This window comes from Sus scrofa, chromosome 15 (genome assembly GCF_000003025.6).
Source record: "Sus scrofa isolate TJ Tabasco breed Duroc chromosome 15, Sscrofa11.1, whole genome shotgun sequence".
In the NCBI taxonomy this organism is placed as follows: Eukaryota; Metazoa; Chordata; class Mammalia; order Artiodactyla; family Suidae; genus Sus; species Sus scrofa.
Genome location: NC_010457.5, coordinates 128,967,117 through 128,982,834, shown reverse-complemented (window position 1 = coordinate 128,982,834; position 15,718 = coordinate 128,967,117). Strand labels below are relative to the sequence as shown.

General features: G+C 35.9%; 1 protein-coding gene across 12 annotated transcripts in view; it reads right to left on the bottom strand.

Moving 5' to 3' along the window:
- Nucleotides 2,053-15,718, bottom strand: part of AGFG1 (ArfGAP with FG repeats 1) — an 81,977-nt gene continuing 68,311 nt past the window's right edge. For 2 of the 12 annotated variants that reach the window (XM_021075860.1, XM_021075870.1), the window contains 4 exons: nt 13,529-13,576; nt 11,523-11,681; nt 10,181-10,272; nt 2,053-9,573 (listed from right to left, as the gene is read on the bottom strand). In XM_021075860.1, the coding sequence (XP_020931519.1) occupies nt 9,514-9,573; nt 10,181-10,272; nt 11,523-11,681; nt 13,529-13,576 (359 nt within the window). In that variant the 3' untranslated portion in view covers nt 2,053-9,513. The remainder of the gene's footprint in view (nt 9,574-10,180; nt 10,273-11,522; nt 11,682-13,528; nt 13,577-15,718) is intronic. The other 10 variants (XM_021075864.1, XM_021075872.1, XM_021075866.1 and 7 more) reach the window with 8 other exon arrangements.

Genomic DNA, 15,718 nt, shown 5'->3' with positions numbered 1-15,718 from the left:
AAAAAAATCCCATTTAGGATGTTAGACATCTTATCTAGAAAGCCTGGTAATCCCCTCCTTCTCTCTCTGAGGAAGTTACCCAAATATATTTAGTAACTGAAAAGAGCAATAAGGCTTGAAAGGAACTGTACTGTCCTAAATTTATAACTAATGTATTCTATAAATACTACAATATTATGTGATAACTTTATGAAAATTTAGTCTGAAATGCTATTTATAACCATAAACTTTTAAATGTTCAAAATTCAGATTCCACAAAATTTTATTCAGTTCCCTCATCCAAACTTTTCTCTTAACCTTAAAGGCTGCTGTGGAAGAGCACACTGCAGAGAGCTATCATCTGAAGACCAAACAGTCAAGAAACTTGCAGAACTGGTAAAAAGAGCAATTCAGACTCAAGAAGCCCATCATATTCCAAGGACAAAATAAAAATACACACCCACACCCAGATACTTTGTAGTGAAACTAATACTCGCCCCCACAGTCAGCCATTCCTATGTAGTGAAACAAGGTAGGGAGCTTATGAGCCTGAACAATGACCGGGTTCAACTAGTGGATGTGAATACATAATCCTTCTCTGAATTTAGGGGCAAAAAAAGTATGGAACACTAAAAGGAAATTTCTAGATTTGAAAGTCCATTGCAGATGAAGTTATTCAGCTTTAGTATTGTGAATTATGTTCAACCTAACAGCTATTATTCTGAAATGTCTGATTCTAATTTCCAAAGCTAGTTATTCCCTAAATACGTATTCCAAATGGCTGATGGGAATCATGATGTACCACTCAGAAAAGATCTCACTTTAAAGCTGGGGAACCAGAAGCTAAATTACCTCCCTGAATGCCAGTTAATGGCAGGACCTGAGATGAAACATAAAAAACCTGAGTCTGGGTCAGTACTTTTCAGAGCTCCAATTCTCAAGTTCAGTTTTTTTTTTAAAAAAAAACTAACATACAACTTAAGAAGAAAATAATAACTTTCCTCATTAAATAAGTGAGACTAAAATAAATAATAGTTTTCCTCCAGGGGAGAGGAGTGGCCAGTGCTGGTGGCAGTGGTGGAAATACAGCTTCTAAGGAAAGTAAATTTTCTTCTGGGATCTGATTATTAATGAAAATAATTTAGACAACAAAAATATATAGACTAATTCGGAAGGATACACAAAAAATAATAGTGACTACTACAAGGAAATAAGATAAGGATGTAAAGAACTAGATAGAGGTAGTTTGCTATTTGTCTTTCAAATTTCAATAGGTAGTAAAGTAACAAAAATCCAGTTATAAAAAATACTGTCTTAAAACCAAACTAGACCAATATGTATTTCAAGAAAAAATGTCATACTCTGGGGGAAGGGGGAGCCAATATTAGAAGTTCAGTAATAAACATGTGCTTTTTTTGGTAATTTAAAAAGCAAACAGGAGTTCCCGTCCAGGCGCAGTGGTTAATGAATCCGACTAGGAACCATGAGGTTGCAGGTTTGATCCCTGGCCTTGCTCAGTGGATTAACGATCCGGCGTTGCCGTGAGCTGTGGTGTAGGTTTCAGACATGGCTCTGGTGTAGGCCGGTAGCTGCAGCTCCAATTCAACCCCTAGCCTGGGAACCTCCATATGCCACGGGAGTGGCCCAAGAAATAGCAAAAAGACAAAAAAATAAAATAAAATAAAATAAAATAAAATAAATAAAAAGCAAACAAAAAAGAGTTAAGTTGCTGTTACGTTGTATGTATAACTAATGGAACAGAAAGTCAGGCTGGAAGGAAATGCACAAGCTGTTTGGCAAGAGTAATGTGCGTGACAAAAGGGGGAGAAAAAGTTGCTCCCGCAATGCTCCACACTATGCGACAATTAAAGAGGCTACTATTTTCAAATGGTACACAAATTCAGGAGTCTTTATTTTGAAACAATTCTTCCAACGATATTTCACAATGAACAAGAACTTAACCAAAAATTTATTTAGCATAAATTTAAGATGAAAATTGAAATCAACCTGTTTTTGTCCAATACCTAAATCCATCTTGGTCTTCATAAATCTTGGCATATTAACACATCTTCCAAGACATACCCTGCTGACTAAAAGGGGCTTGCTTTCTTTTTTTTTTTTTTTCCTTCAGATTTCAAATTCTCTTCTCACTATTTCCAGCCCTAAGTGCTAAGGTACTTTCTCTAGCAGCTATTAGGGCTGAGATTAATTTCTCATAAACTATTCCTGAAAGCAAGTCCTGTCCTTGACTAATGGTAAATACATGTTAAATTCTCTGGACCCTGATCTTGTGATAACTTTCAGTTATTACCTAAATATTTTCTAAGGCAAAAGTAACTACTTTTGAAGAAATAATGAACCATGTACTTGTGCCAAAATAGATTTTGCCAAATTAAAATTTACGTTCTCATTCTCGAAAATAAGGTACATTCTAAGTTAATATGGATAAGGAAAGGCACAATCTCAATGAGTAGTAAGTCTCAAACTGCACTTTCAGAAACTCTAAGGGTCACGGAAAATTAAGGTACCAACTGGATGTGAACTTCACACTCTTTCAATGAACTAATAGAATGCCTTCACAGTTCAATTAAAACGCACAGGCCTTTCCAAATATCCTATTTTGAGAGAGTCAATTTCAGGGATATTTTTCCTTCCTTAAATGGAAGAATTTCCTAATGGAAGCATAAGCTCATCATCAATCAGCAGGTGAGACTCAAAATTGAATGATGTCTACTTTATTGACTTAAGGGTCAGGAAGAATCAAGACTAACCTTCATATATGCCTAAGGATATTCTCATTGTATCACTGTTTTTAGCAGAAAAACTATATAAACAAATATTCTTCAAAAAGGGGCATCCATATATTGGTATCTTGGCTTCATTAGGAGATAATGAGTTAGAGCTGGATGTGGTAATATGGAAAGATAATCAAGTTAAAACAAAGAGAACCAAGTTTTATAAAACCATACATTTAAAATAAGGGAGGACAGTGAGAGGCATACACACACACACATACACACACACATATAAAGAGGTATATAAAATAAACGTTAACATTTCTGACAGCCTATACAAGAACACAAGAAACGGTATTTCCTTGGAATGTGGGAATCAAGTCACAGGAAGGCGACAAGCTTCTTCACTTTACATCCTTTGTACAATGCATAATTTTTAAACATCATAAACATGTACTATTTATGGTAACATATTAAAAACCTTTAAAGTCTTTAAAAAACCTGATTGTATCCATAGCATTCTATGAAACACTAACATCAAGTCACAATCCTTTGATGCCTTTTATTTAATGGTTGTTTAGTCAAAATTAGAAGGCTTCCTGGCGTATTTGCTTCCTCTGTCCCTCCACTTGAGACTGAGGGAAAATGTTGAGAATTTAGTTGAAGTTGTAACGCTCACTGTTTGCACTGTAACTTGGATAACATCTTCTCAAGATTTCAGAGAACAAATTAAAACATTACTCAATGGGCATTTAAATCACCACTTATATCCAGGATCACTTTTCCTTGTCCCAAAAGCCTGAATCACGGCACTCTGTTTTCATTAAATTCCACAGACCTGTGAGTTGGACAAGCACAGATTTCAAAAATATACTGATGTATACGCTGAATTCTTATCCACTGGCATAAAATAAGCAGAATACATAGAAGCAAGCAGGTCTGAAAAGAAATACATTTTTGGTGTAAGTCTTCACCAGAAAATGACAATATAAATTCAAATCCTCTAAGACCCCAAAACCAGAAGAGTTAAGAGGTGACATAAGAAACGCCCTTTTCTGGAGTTCCCGTCGTGGCGCAGTGGTTAAGGAATCAGACTAGGAACCATGAGGTTGCGGGTTTGGTCCCTGCCCTTGCTCAGTGGGTTAACGATCCGGCGTTGCTGTGAGCCGTGCAGTAGGTTGCAGACGCGGCTCGGATCCGAGTTGCTGTGGCTCTGGCGTAGGCCAGTGGCTACAGCTCTGATTCGACCCCTAGCCTGGGAACCTCCATACGCCGTGGGAGCGGCCCAAAGAAATAGCAAAAAGACAAAAAAAAAAAAAAAGGAAAAAAAAATAAAATAAAATAAAAAAAATAAAAGAAACGCCCTTTTCTGTCTACAAAGGCTATGTCAATTCAGAGGCCTTAAAATGCATCTGAATGCCCGAGGCTTCAAAAAACTGGTAGTGGTAGGCTAGTGGCCACCTTGAATGTGAATACTCTTCGAGCTGTACAAAATCCAAGTTTTCAAAACACTGCAAGGGTCAAACACAACACAACTGCAGAGAGAATTCAGAGTATTTGCCATGAATGTGCAACCTTTACATTCGCACAGTAACTCAACTTTTTAAAACCAGATTTCACAACACTTGCTTGGGTCTTTCCAGATTAAAAACCCTAGTGCCCAGGTACGCTTCTAGAAATAAACTAGTGTCCATATGCTTGCTAAATTAACATAAAACAGAAGGCTCTTCAAAGATCGGATATAATCACCAAACAATAAATTTAAGGAAGTGAGTTGTGGAATGACACATCAGGGCTGTGTTGGAGCTGGCACTCCAGCCAGCTCTCTAATTGCACGTTTAATGACATCAGATGGGTAGGTGAACTCAGCCATGGTGAGAGTATTTATACCACAAATGTCAATAAACACTAAAGAACAGCAGTTCCTCATGAGAGAAAAACACCCACCAGCACAGCACTGGATTACATCATGGTCATATATTCACCTGTTCAAATCTACCACATAAAAATTTTAGTGAAAGACATGTTTTAAAATATACAAAGAAAAATTTAACTAATGAAGACAAATTTAATACACTAGGTCAGTACAAACTTTAGTAACAACATCCCTATAAAAGTAAATTTTACTACTGTCAAGGGCACAAACTTTATCAAAGTTGGGATGTTTCACAAAATAGGAGTCATTGTGATACTTCAGATGTCTCCGGTTTAAAACCTGACCTGCTTATCACCCCATTAATTTATTTGTAGAGTTAAAATAAACTATTGATTTCATCAAATTATACATAGAACCCAAATTTAAAATGATTAGGTTTTATTGGGTATATATAGAATATAGAAAGTAACTCTTAGAATTTCCTAAGATTTAAAAAAAAATACCTACTTACACATAAATGTGACAGCACTTTAATCTGACAATAAAATATTTGCTCCCTAGGGCAAAAGCTCTGTTGTTAGCCTATGCTTTGCTTCTTTCACCCTTAAGTATGAGTCCACTTTAGGGACTATATGAGAGAACAAAAGAAAAGCATTTAGCAAGTTTCTGATACACTGAAAGAGCTTGTTAGGTCACACCCCATAAAGGCCGCCATTCATTTTATTTTGAAGTCATGACTTTTTAAAAAAATGTATCTTCATAAGGTCCCCTAGAGATTAGTTTTCTGATGTAAGTCTGAGACTGCAAGTGGAGGCCAAAAATGAGGCAAGCCACTCTGAACACGGAGTTCAGGACAGGAGGACAAACACAGGGACAAAGAGGCCCAAGAAGCAGAGCACAGGCGTGCCTGGGGACGGCAAAGTGTTTTGCAGTATTGCCAACAATAGCAACACAGCCAGCGCTTGTGGTGATTACGTATTGTAAACTACCTTTTATAAAGTCACTATGTCTTCAAAAGAATTTAAAAATATTTTGTTAAATAAGCAACAAGTGCTCTCTCTAAAGATGGACAAGGTATAAAAAGCTTGGGGGTGGGGGGAGCAGCAAACATCATCTTCCTTAAGAAGTAAACACATTCCTTTAGTTGTAGCTGACTACTTGGAGGGAAGCAGTGTTTGTTAATAAAATTCAGTTTTCATTTAAAAAAATTACACACACACTCACACACACACACAACAAAACTGAAATTCCTTATTACCTACAAACATAAAAGAAATAAGAAACTATTCTTCATTTTGAATTTTTCCTCAGCAAGTTTATTGATGGCACCCCCAAACCAATTATGCAATTTTAAAGTGGTCAGAATAGTAAATAACTCCAAAATAAACACCAATAACTACGAGTCAGGACTTGTAATATCCTTTTCAAAAAAAAGGAGATATTCACCACTTTTATCATTACTGAAATATATTCAAATAAAAATAGAAGAAAACTCAGAAAACGATGTTGTAAAAGTTTGCAATTTCAACAGAAATTTTGATTTTTCCCACCAAGCCAACAAAAACACTTAGAAGTTGAGGGCGTAGTACATTTACCCTACAACTAAACACTGTTGCTCCAGAAACACACAAATTTAAAGTATAGTGCAACGGTTCTCAGTGTGGTCTGAGGACCCTTGAGGGTCCCCCAAACCCAAGGTCAAAGCTATTTTCATAATACTACAATGTTGTATGTCTGTTCCATTCGTGGTTTCGCAAGTGCATGATGGAATTTTCCAGTGCCCACATGCCATGTCATATGAAAAGAATTGCAATGTGACAGTATGAGAATCCCACTGCTTCTATTAAGCCAGATATTAAAGAGATGCACAAAGGCAAAACAATGGTCTTCTGACTGTTTTTGGAAAACAGTTCTGTCATCAAAATGTATTTATGTTAACATGTAACGGGGCTTATTACTGTTATCTTTAAATGACATGTTTTTTAAATATCTCAGTGTTAATTTCTAATATAGCAAATTCTGACAGACACAAGCCACATACACAAAAGCTCTCTGGGGATCTTCAATAATTTAGAAGTCCTGAGACCAAAGTGTTTCAGAACTGCTGGTGGTACTGTGATATGAAAGCAGCCAATGAGTCTATGGCCATACCACCCTCAACACGCCTGATCTCATCTGAAAGCAGCCAGTTAGTTACCCTCTTCATTTTACTAACTTACAAGAACCGTACACCAAAGATGAGGTATGCTAGGAGCAGGGGCAACTCTCGAGTAAAGAAAGCACTGATAGGCTTTTCCAAATTTACAGAAGGAATCATTTTATGGAAGAAAATGATTACCTAATCTCTACTTTCACAAAAATGAGAATAAAAATATGACTTTAAAGTTACCAATAAAATTTGCCACCCTAAAAGAAAAGAACATTTTCTTTCCTGAGCAAACGCAGGAGAGATCTGATTCAACTAGAAAGTTGGGAAGCTTGTGTCTTCATCCTTGCCACCTCTGAGTATTTTCTCCTCAGTACTCAACACGAGTCTGACGGTCATATAAAACCAGAAGCAGCTATGAATGTGAAAGCCTAACTGAAGAGATAAATTCATATGAAAGCTGGCTCACTTCCTATACTAGACACCTCCATTTTACAAACACTCATTTAAAGTCAACGAGAGTTCCCACTCCATTACGAACCTCTATATTCACCCAGAAAAAATAGTCTTTGAAATTATTTTAATAAGTGTTTAATGTACTTATTTCTTAGATGGAAAGCCTGGTGGATTAACTGAGTAACGACCTACAATTGTATAGCACGACTTTGTACATGAGTTGATTGGGACCCAATACAATCTAAAGATAGGAATTCCAAGACATTTTGTGTATTCCCTCCATGAGAAGGGGGCTGGAGGGTGACTCCAAAAATGTAGAGACATTTCAAGTATACACCAACACACACCCAGACCTTTGCAGCATTCATTTAATTCTAAAAGAGGCATTCCGCTCCGAAAAGGGGCAGAGATTTCCCAGTCTCCTTGCTTATCATAGTTCAGATACCACACATTCAGCTAGATACACAATGGACAGCAATGTTTCAACAAGTCTAAAAATCTACACGGATTTTAATATAGTATGAAAACAACTCCTGTAGTCACCATTGGAAAAGGTATTCAACATGAATAAATAATATTTGAGGAAGCTGATGTTCACCTCTTTTAATACCAAAACTTAAAAACAATCTTAATCAGTATAAGAAAGCTTTTCAAACATGTATCACATATTTATATATGTAAGTTCACCTTTTCTTGTGACACAGAGTCACAGTAACAGACAATTAACAAAAGATGATGCAATGTAGTAATGTCCTCTAAGTGGGGCTGGCTGTCGCTACACTAACAGGTCTTCAACAGTGTTTGCTCTTAATGGTTTTTCCTGTCTCCTTCCTTTCAAGCCATCACTCCTGAACTGCTAGTATGCTATGGGCTGGGAAATATATTAATCAAAATCTCACATAAGAACAAACACATGAGCTCTAACATATAGATTTTGTGACTTATGTGGGCTACTCAAAGGCATTTTTTAAAAAACTATTACAGGTTTCTCAGTTGTGTTCTGTTTTGATTGAGATTGCTATATTATCACTGGATGAATGAGGCATTATATAAATATTTAAACAAATTCATTTGAATATTAACATAAAGATATAACTAAACATTAGTATCCTTGCCTTTTTAAACAAAGTTTTCTATAACTTCAAGGTAACACTGGGTTCCAGTTTCTTTCCCACTAGAAATGAACATAAACAAATGTCCTATTAATATCATTCTGTCCAAACAAAGGAAAAAAAAAAAAATGAGGTGCAATCATGTCACAGTTAATGCATGTCTGCTTCCAATACATTCAAAGACAATTTTTTTTAAAAAAATCAATAGTTAAAATAAGCCTTTTGCAGTCTGAGAATTCAAGATACTTAAAAAAATTTGTAAATACACATACATGCAAATTCTTTATATATACAAATTTTCACAAAATTAAGGAGTTGCAAAGAAATTAGAAGAATTATGGTGAATCTAACAAGCTACATTTAAATGCTTTACCACTGACATACTCCTGAATATAGCAGTCATAGTTTTAAATAAAATTTTCTACATGGCCTTTTTATAAAATTTTCTCTTTAGACATAAAAGTTAGTCACTAGAAGTCTTCTGAAATTTTAATTTAAGAATTCAAGATGTTCTCAATTCACTACTCATATTTAAGGCCACTTTGGTAAAGGCATTGCAGCAAGAACACAAAAACAATAGCATATTTTCTAATATTTATTTTTTTTCACCTGCAAACTGTAGCAAAACATGATCAGCTTTATTATGCAGACAGGTATCCCTCTACATTTTTAAAGATTTAGGCATGTATAAATAGAAGAGCTCTTTAGAAAGGAAAAATTCAAGAATGAATAAAACCTTCCAATTTTGACTTTGTAACTTTCCAGTAGCAATGGTTAAAGTGATTTTAGGTCATTCATTCCAAGATATATGACAGCACCTCAAAAGTGGCTGATCTATTTCCCCAGTAACATTTCTCACATAACAATGTGTTAAAGTTACAAATACTGATATGCACAAATAGCTAATTTCTAAGAAAAATATGTACAGTACTGCAGCATAATGAATGTGGTATCTGCAATAACTTAATATTAGCCAATTTTTAATATACATGATACGGCTACTTTTTTTTGCCAATTCACAGGTTAAAAGTTGTTACTGGAGCCCTCTGTTTTGCACATATTACCTGGTATTTAATACACAATGCAGGCTTTTTAAAGACTTCTCTTGTGTTTAAAGCTAAGATCAGTGAAACAAGACAACAGTGCAAGAGGCGGAGAGATGTACTGTGACCACGTAAAAGTTCGTTCCAGTAAAGTGTCTATATAAGGCTATAAGAAAGGATTGGTTGATGAGCTTCCTGTTGGAAATTGTCCTGTCGGTGCACCAGTCTAAAGGAAAACATAAGACAAATAAGCAGACAAATAAGAGTGGTGTGTCGGCAAAATACAAAAATATTACGTTATTTAATTAAATCATATTTAATCACATGTTACTTAGATTAGGAATTATTTTATAATTATTGGCAGTCATGTTTATTCATTATTGTTATTAGCAGCATACTGTAATAAAATTACAGGTATCACGCACTGTGCTGTGCCTTTTATATCCATGATTTCATATAAGTCTCATAACCGATTCTAAGAAGGGACTTGCCCTAAAAAGAAATTACATTTATGATTCAAACCAAATTTCTGACTCCAAGACCCACTGATCACATTGTTTACTAAATCTACAGCCTTGCAGAAAATACTATTTGGACAAGAAAGCAGGTGAGTTTCACAAATAAAATACCTTACTGTCAATGCTTTGCAATCAAATGAGTGCTTTCTTAAGTCAAAAAAGGGTTTGTGCACAATGGCTGCCTCAATTTGTACAAAGTTGTGACATCACATCGCTATAAGACCAAAGAGCATCTAGGAGGAATCACATCCTGATTTTCCCAAAGTGAAAACAATGCAACAACTTTTAAAGTGCTTAAAATTGCACCTCACTTACCATAAAAGGATTACTAGATACTCCAGCAGCTGCAACTTGACCAAAAGGAGTTACCACTGGCTTTGTTTGTCCAAATGCTGCAAAACCTGCACCTTATTAAAACAGAATCTCCAATTATAAACATACCTTTGAGAGACAATCTGGTGCTCATAAAGCTTCATAAAGAGAAAAATACCTACCAGAGCAACAATAAAAACATAAATTAATTAAAAATTAAAAAAAAAAACAAAACCAATGTTAGGAGTCCCCACTGTGGCACAGTGTGTTAAGAATCCAACTGTAGCAGCCTGGGTCGCTGCAGAGAAGCGGGTTCAATCCCCGGCCCTGTGTAGAGAGTTAAAGGATCTGGTGTTGCTGCAGCTGCAGTGAAGGTTGCAGCTGAGTCTCAGATTCATTCCCTGGCTGGGAACTTCCCTATGCCTTGGGTGTGGCCATAAATAAATAAATAATCAATCAATGTTACTATCACCTTGTTGAGTCTCACGTTCTTTCAACTACCAGTCAAATTTCCAATGATATGTCTTAAAGAGCTTACACTGACTCTCCAGAGTCAATGACAAACTCTAATTTGCCTCAACTATGTAAATTGCTGACAAAAGATCTGAGAGATGGATGAGCCTGTGACTTGAGAGGAACTGTGAAGACAATACAGTGTTTTCCATGTGACTATCACAGTATTCCTTAGGAAATATTTCACCTGTATGGCTCTGCCATGGATCATATCTCCAAATTTTTATCTAACCACTCTTTAAAAAAGAAAATATGTAATTGTAACTCAAGAATAATCTTCAAAACTAGGGACTTTAGACTTCGGCAAATCAGCGAAATGAGCAAAAACAACAACAAAAACTGGTCTCAAGTGAATCTTTCTGAAAACATGTAACAAACTCTAAACACAATACAGTTACCTATTTGGAAAATTAATCTATTTCACTCGCAAAAAAACAAAAACAAAAATGTATACAAGATGGAGCGGAAATAACAGTTCTCCAATGCAAAACAAGCAAAAACATTCTAGGTCTATAAAGCATCCTTCTAAAATCAAGAGGCATGCTACAATTCAGAAGTCAAATTAATAAGAAAGACCCTGGAGATTCTGAGAAAGAAGAAGTACTCTTTAGTCTCTGGTTTCTCCTAAATCTGTAATCTGGTTACAAAAACTTACAAAATCACTTAATTTTCTGAGGCCCAAATTACCAATGGCTTTTATATTTCAGCAGTCAACATTCAGTAGATAATGCTATCGCATTCTTTCGGTAAGTCTTTTGGTCCAAACACGTAACATTACGATATATAAGGATACCAAAAGCGGGCTTTCGGCTAGCCAAAGGTTGGATCTTACCATTGGGCTGTTGAGAAAAAGCCGTCTGCTGAGGGAAAGCTGCTTGGGCTGGGAAGGCAGGCTGCTGGAAGCTGCCGCTAAAGCTGGTGGGAAGACTGTAGGGAGCAGGAGTCCCAAACCCTGCAGGCATGCTCATTGATGCAGTGCCAAAGGTCGCTGCTGAGAGGAGGAAGGACAGCTTATCACTTACACACGAAAGAGTAGGTTTTGGTGCTCACACTCAACATTATAGGAATGGATACTTAGAGGAATAGATATTTACCCTAAAAATAATAAGATATATTTTAAATTCCAAAACTAACAAACTTAGTACTAAGTTTTAGTGCCACAGAGTTTAACATAATAAGCTATAAAATTCTGTTCTCCTGAAATCAATAACCAGAATGAAACTAATAAAGATACCGTTTGAAATCATAAGAAAGTTTCTCAAATTACATAAAGTTTGACTCTAAACAGTAGTCTACTTTTAAAGCCAACCACCATGCAATTCATATGTATACTAGTGCATACATTTTTGTTTTAAGTTTCGTTTTGCTATACACAATAACAGTCAAATATTTAATTGTATCTAGTGAATTGTCTGCTATAATGTAATTTAATATATGTATTCCTAGAAGAAATATTTAAAATCTCTGCAAAATAGCTCACGAAAATTAATAGGAGAAATAGGGTTGGAGGGAGGCCCTATGCAGCTTTGTAACCAAAGTCAAGAAAAGGGATTGGGAAGTGGTCCTAATAAAAACACTAACACAACTAAAATGAAAATATATGGACTCCCATTCCTTTTCTGGAAAGTAAATGAAGAGTGCTTTGGATAAGGAGTGTAAGGAAAGTTAGGATTGATGAGTAACAGAAATCAAGGCAAAGCACATAAAAATTAAAAAGAAAGTGAAATAAGCATTCTTAAAAGAGACAATGCAGGGGAATGACACTGTCCAAGGTGGTACTGCTCCACTGCCACATCTAGCCACTATTACTTGAACACAGAATAAAGGCATTCATTCACAGGCTGCGGAAATTCTTGTGTGAACCACAGCTACATATGTGGTTTACTGCCATCACTTCCTCATTTATGAATTACACATTCACATTAAATACATACAGGAGAAGAATATATTGCTTATTGCTAGTGAAGTTTCAAAACAGAACCTTCAACTATATGGTGTAGGAAAGTTCTCAGTGAACTAAGAGCCAATAATGTTGCTTTTAATACAGAATACCAGTAATTACATGTTGAAATATTTTCAGTATGATGCTATAAAAAACCATAATTCCCTGATTTAAAAAAAATACCAACTTGATTGCTGATTAAAGTCACAGAAATTAACACTAAAATTGCTACACAGAATTATCTTTCAATTAAAAAACCTAAAAATCATGTCATAGATGTTGCCCAAAGTTAATTCTCATAATGCTAAATTTAATAACTGTAATTTTCCTCAATGAACCTAATTAGACTATCAAATTTTAAATATTATATTTTATTACTGATAAGAAAAAAGGGGAAATAAGCCACTGGAAAGCAAGAGAATTAAAGAAGAATAAGCACACTGCAAGGGAAACAGGAGGGCTTCAGAACAGACATCAATGCACTGACATAACTTTGACAAATCACTTTTTAAGAAAGCACTAAAAAGCAAAAGTTAAGCAAAACCAAACTCCATGGAAGAATGTGGTAAAATGGTTTGGTACATCGAAAAGGTATATCATTCAAAGTATTATGAATTCAAACTTAAGAAAAATAATTGAAAAAGCTGTTAACATCTACTGTGACCATGGAGGTAAGCAATATGCTTTTCAATATTAAAACACAGATCACTACAAAGGATTTTCATGGAACTTTAAATGTAATGTATTCTCAATGCCACACATCCATGCCCACTCCATTTTAAAAACATGGAAAAAAAACTAATTCCACATGCAGGGATCCAGAACACTAGCAGAAGCTTCCACAAGCAGGTAGACAAATTGCCACACAAATCTAGGTATTAGTTGTGGCCACCTACCAAAATGAGCGTGAGGAAACACTTGAGAATGCATTGCTCCAGAAAGGCCTTATGGAAAGCCATAAAGAGACCAATGTCAATTAACTTATGAGTAACTACTGTCAAAATCAAAGTTAATTTGTTTCATTAAAAAGTTCTGAAATTAGAAAAACTGTTACAAAGTAAGTAGCATAAGAGTACATAATAAAAACACATCCACAAAGACTCTTTATTTCAACTACATTTATGATACTAATCTTTACATTGTTTGAAATAAAGGGAAGGTTAGAGTAATACCAGATAAACAAATATCATATGAAGAAACATTTATGAAATCCATCTTTTAAATAAATTGCTAACTTTTTTATGTGAAGATACAGCTATATCCATAAAAAGACATTCTAGGCCTCATCAGTTATACCCCAAAATGCCATTCATAGGATCATCTATAATGAGCTAGCATCTAAAAAGTCAAATCTCAGGGAAAACATCTGAATAATGTTCAACTGTTTTATTACAATTCCATACTTTAACTAGAAATACGTAAGGATAACTCAAGTGAACTAAAGAATATTACAAGGGGACAATTACTCAAGGCAGTTCATTAGAAAGGTGAGCAGCACATTCAGTTAAAATACGATGGCTAAAAAAGAGAAAGAAAAGGAAAAATACATCTCGTGCAGATCTTACCTGGCATTACTGAGGTCAGAAAGGTTATATACAAATAAATATAATTAGCAGAAAACAAATTTTAGGTTGTTAAGTACTAGAATCACTTTATGTCTGTTTATGTCCCACCTGGAATGGGACTGTTTCTAAAATCCACGTTCATGCACTTTAAATTAGTATCCTTAACCAAATGAATTTGGGGAAACAAGGCAGCTGAGGGATTAGAGGGGTTCTGAGTCTTGGTTCTGTCATTGTTGTGATTACAGGATATCATTTAACTTCTATAAGCCTCAGTTTCCTCATGTGCAAACAGGGGGTGGAAGGGCAGGGATAATAATATCCACTTTACAAAGCTGCTGTGATTAAAAGTGCTACAGAGTAAACCCAACATTTTTTTCCTTGTTAACCTAAAGAAATATTTTTTAGTGTGTCTATATTCAACAAAAGGTTGATTGAGGGGGCAGGGATATGGGATAGACAAGTTTGGCCACTTTGTTGTTTATCTCCTTTCTAAGGGCAAGTCAAAGGCTCTGAGAAATCCTGCATTAATACTGGTTAAACTGTGTCTAACTCAGCATTTACCATATGTATTTGGACACAGAACCTCTTTCCATGAAGTACTGGTAACATGTCAGGAGATAGATTTCACAAAATACACTGGCAAAAACTGACTTTTAGTTAACAGTGATGGTTAACCAACATCTGCAACAATGATGCCTAGTCCTGAGCTGCCATAAAAGTATTTTAGACTTGTTTTAACAGGCTTTTTGAGATATAATTCACATATCATACAATTTGTCCACTGTAGAATTCAGTGTTTTTTAAAAATACTTACCGAGTATACAACCATCATTCAGAATCTAATTTTAGGAGTTCCCATTATGGCTCAGCAGGTTAAGAACCCAACTAGTATCCATGAGGACATGGGTTTGATCCCTGGCCTCGCTCAGTGGGTTACTGATCCGGCACTGCCGTAAGCTGTGGTATAGGTCGTAGACGTCACTTGGATCCTGCAGTGCTGTTGCTGTGGCAGTTCCAATTCAACCCCTAGCCTAGGAAGTTCCAGATGCTGCACACATGGCCCTAAAACAAAACAAAAATAAATCTAATTTTAAGAGTTCTCTTGTGGTGTAGGGGGTTAAGGATCCAGCATTGCCGATGCAGCCACTGGGTTGCTGCTGTGGCACAGGTTCAACCCCTGTCCCAGAAACTTCCGTGTGCCGTGGGCGTGCCCAAAACAAACAAAAAAAATCAATCTAATTTTAGAACATTTTCATTCCCCTGTAACTAAAGGAAATTTCATACCCATCATCAGCTATGTCTCTCCATCTTGCGCCCCTCACTTTTTTGCCTCTATGGATTTGCCCATTCTTTTTTTTTTTTGTCTTTTGAGGGCCATACCCGTGGCATACGGAGGTTCCCAGGCTAGCGGTCGAATTGCAGCTGTAGCCACCAGCCTGCACCACAGCCACAGCAATGCGGGATCTGAGCTGCGTCTGCAACCCACACCAGAGCTCACAGCAACGCCAGACCCTTAACCCA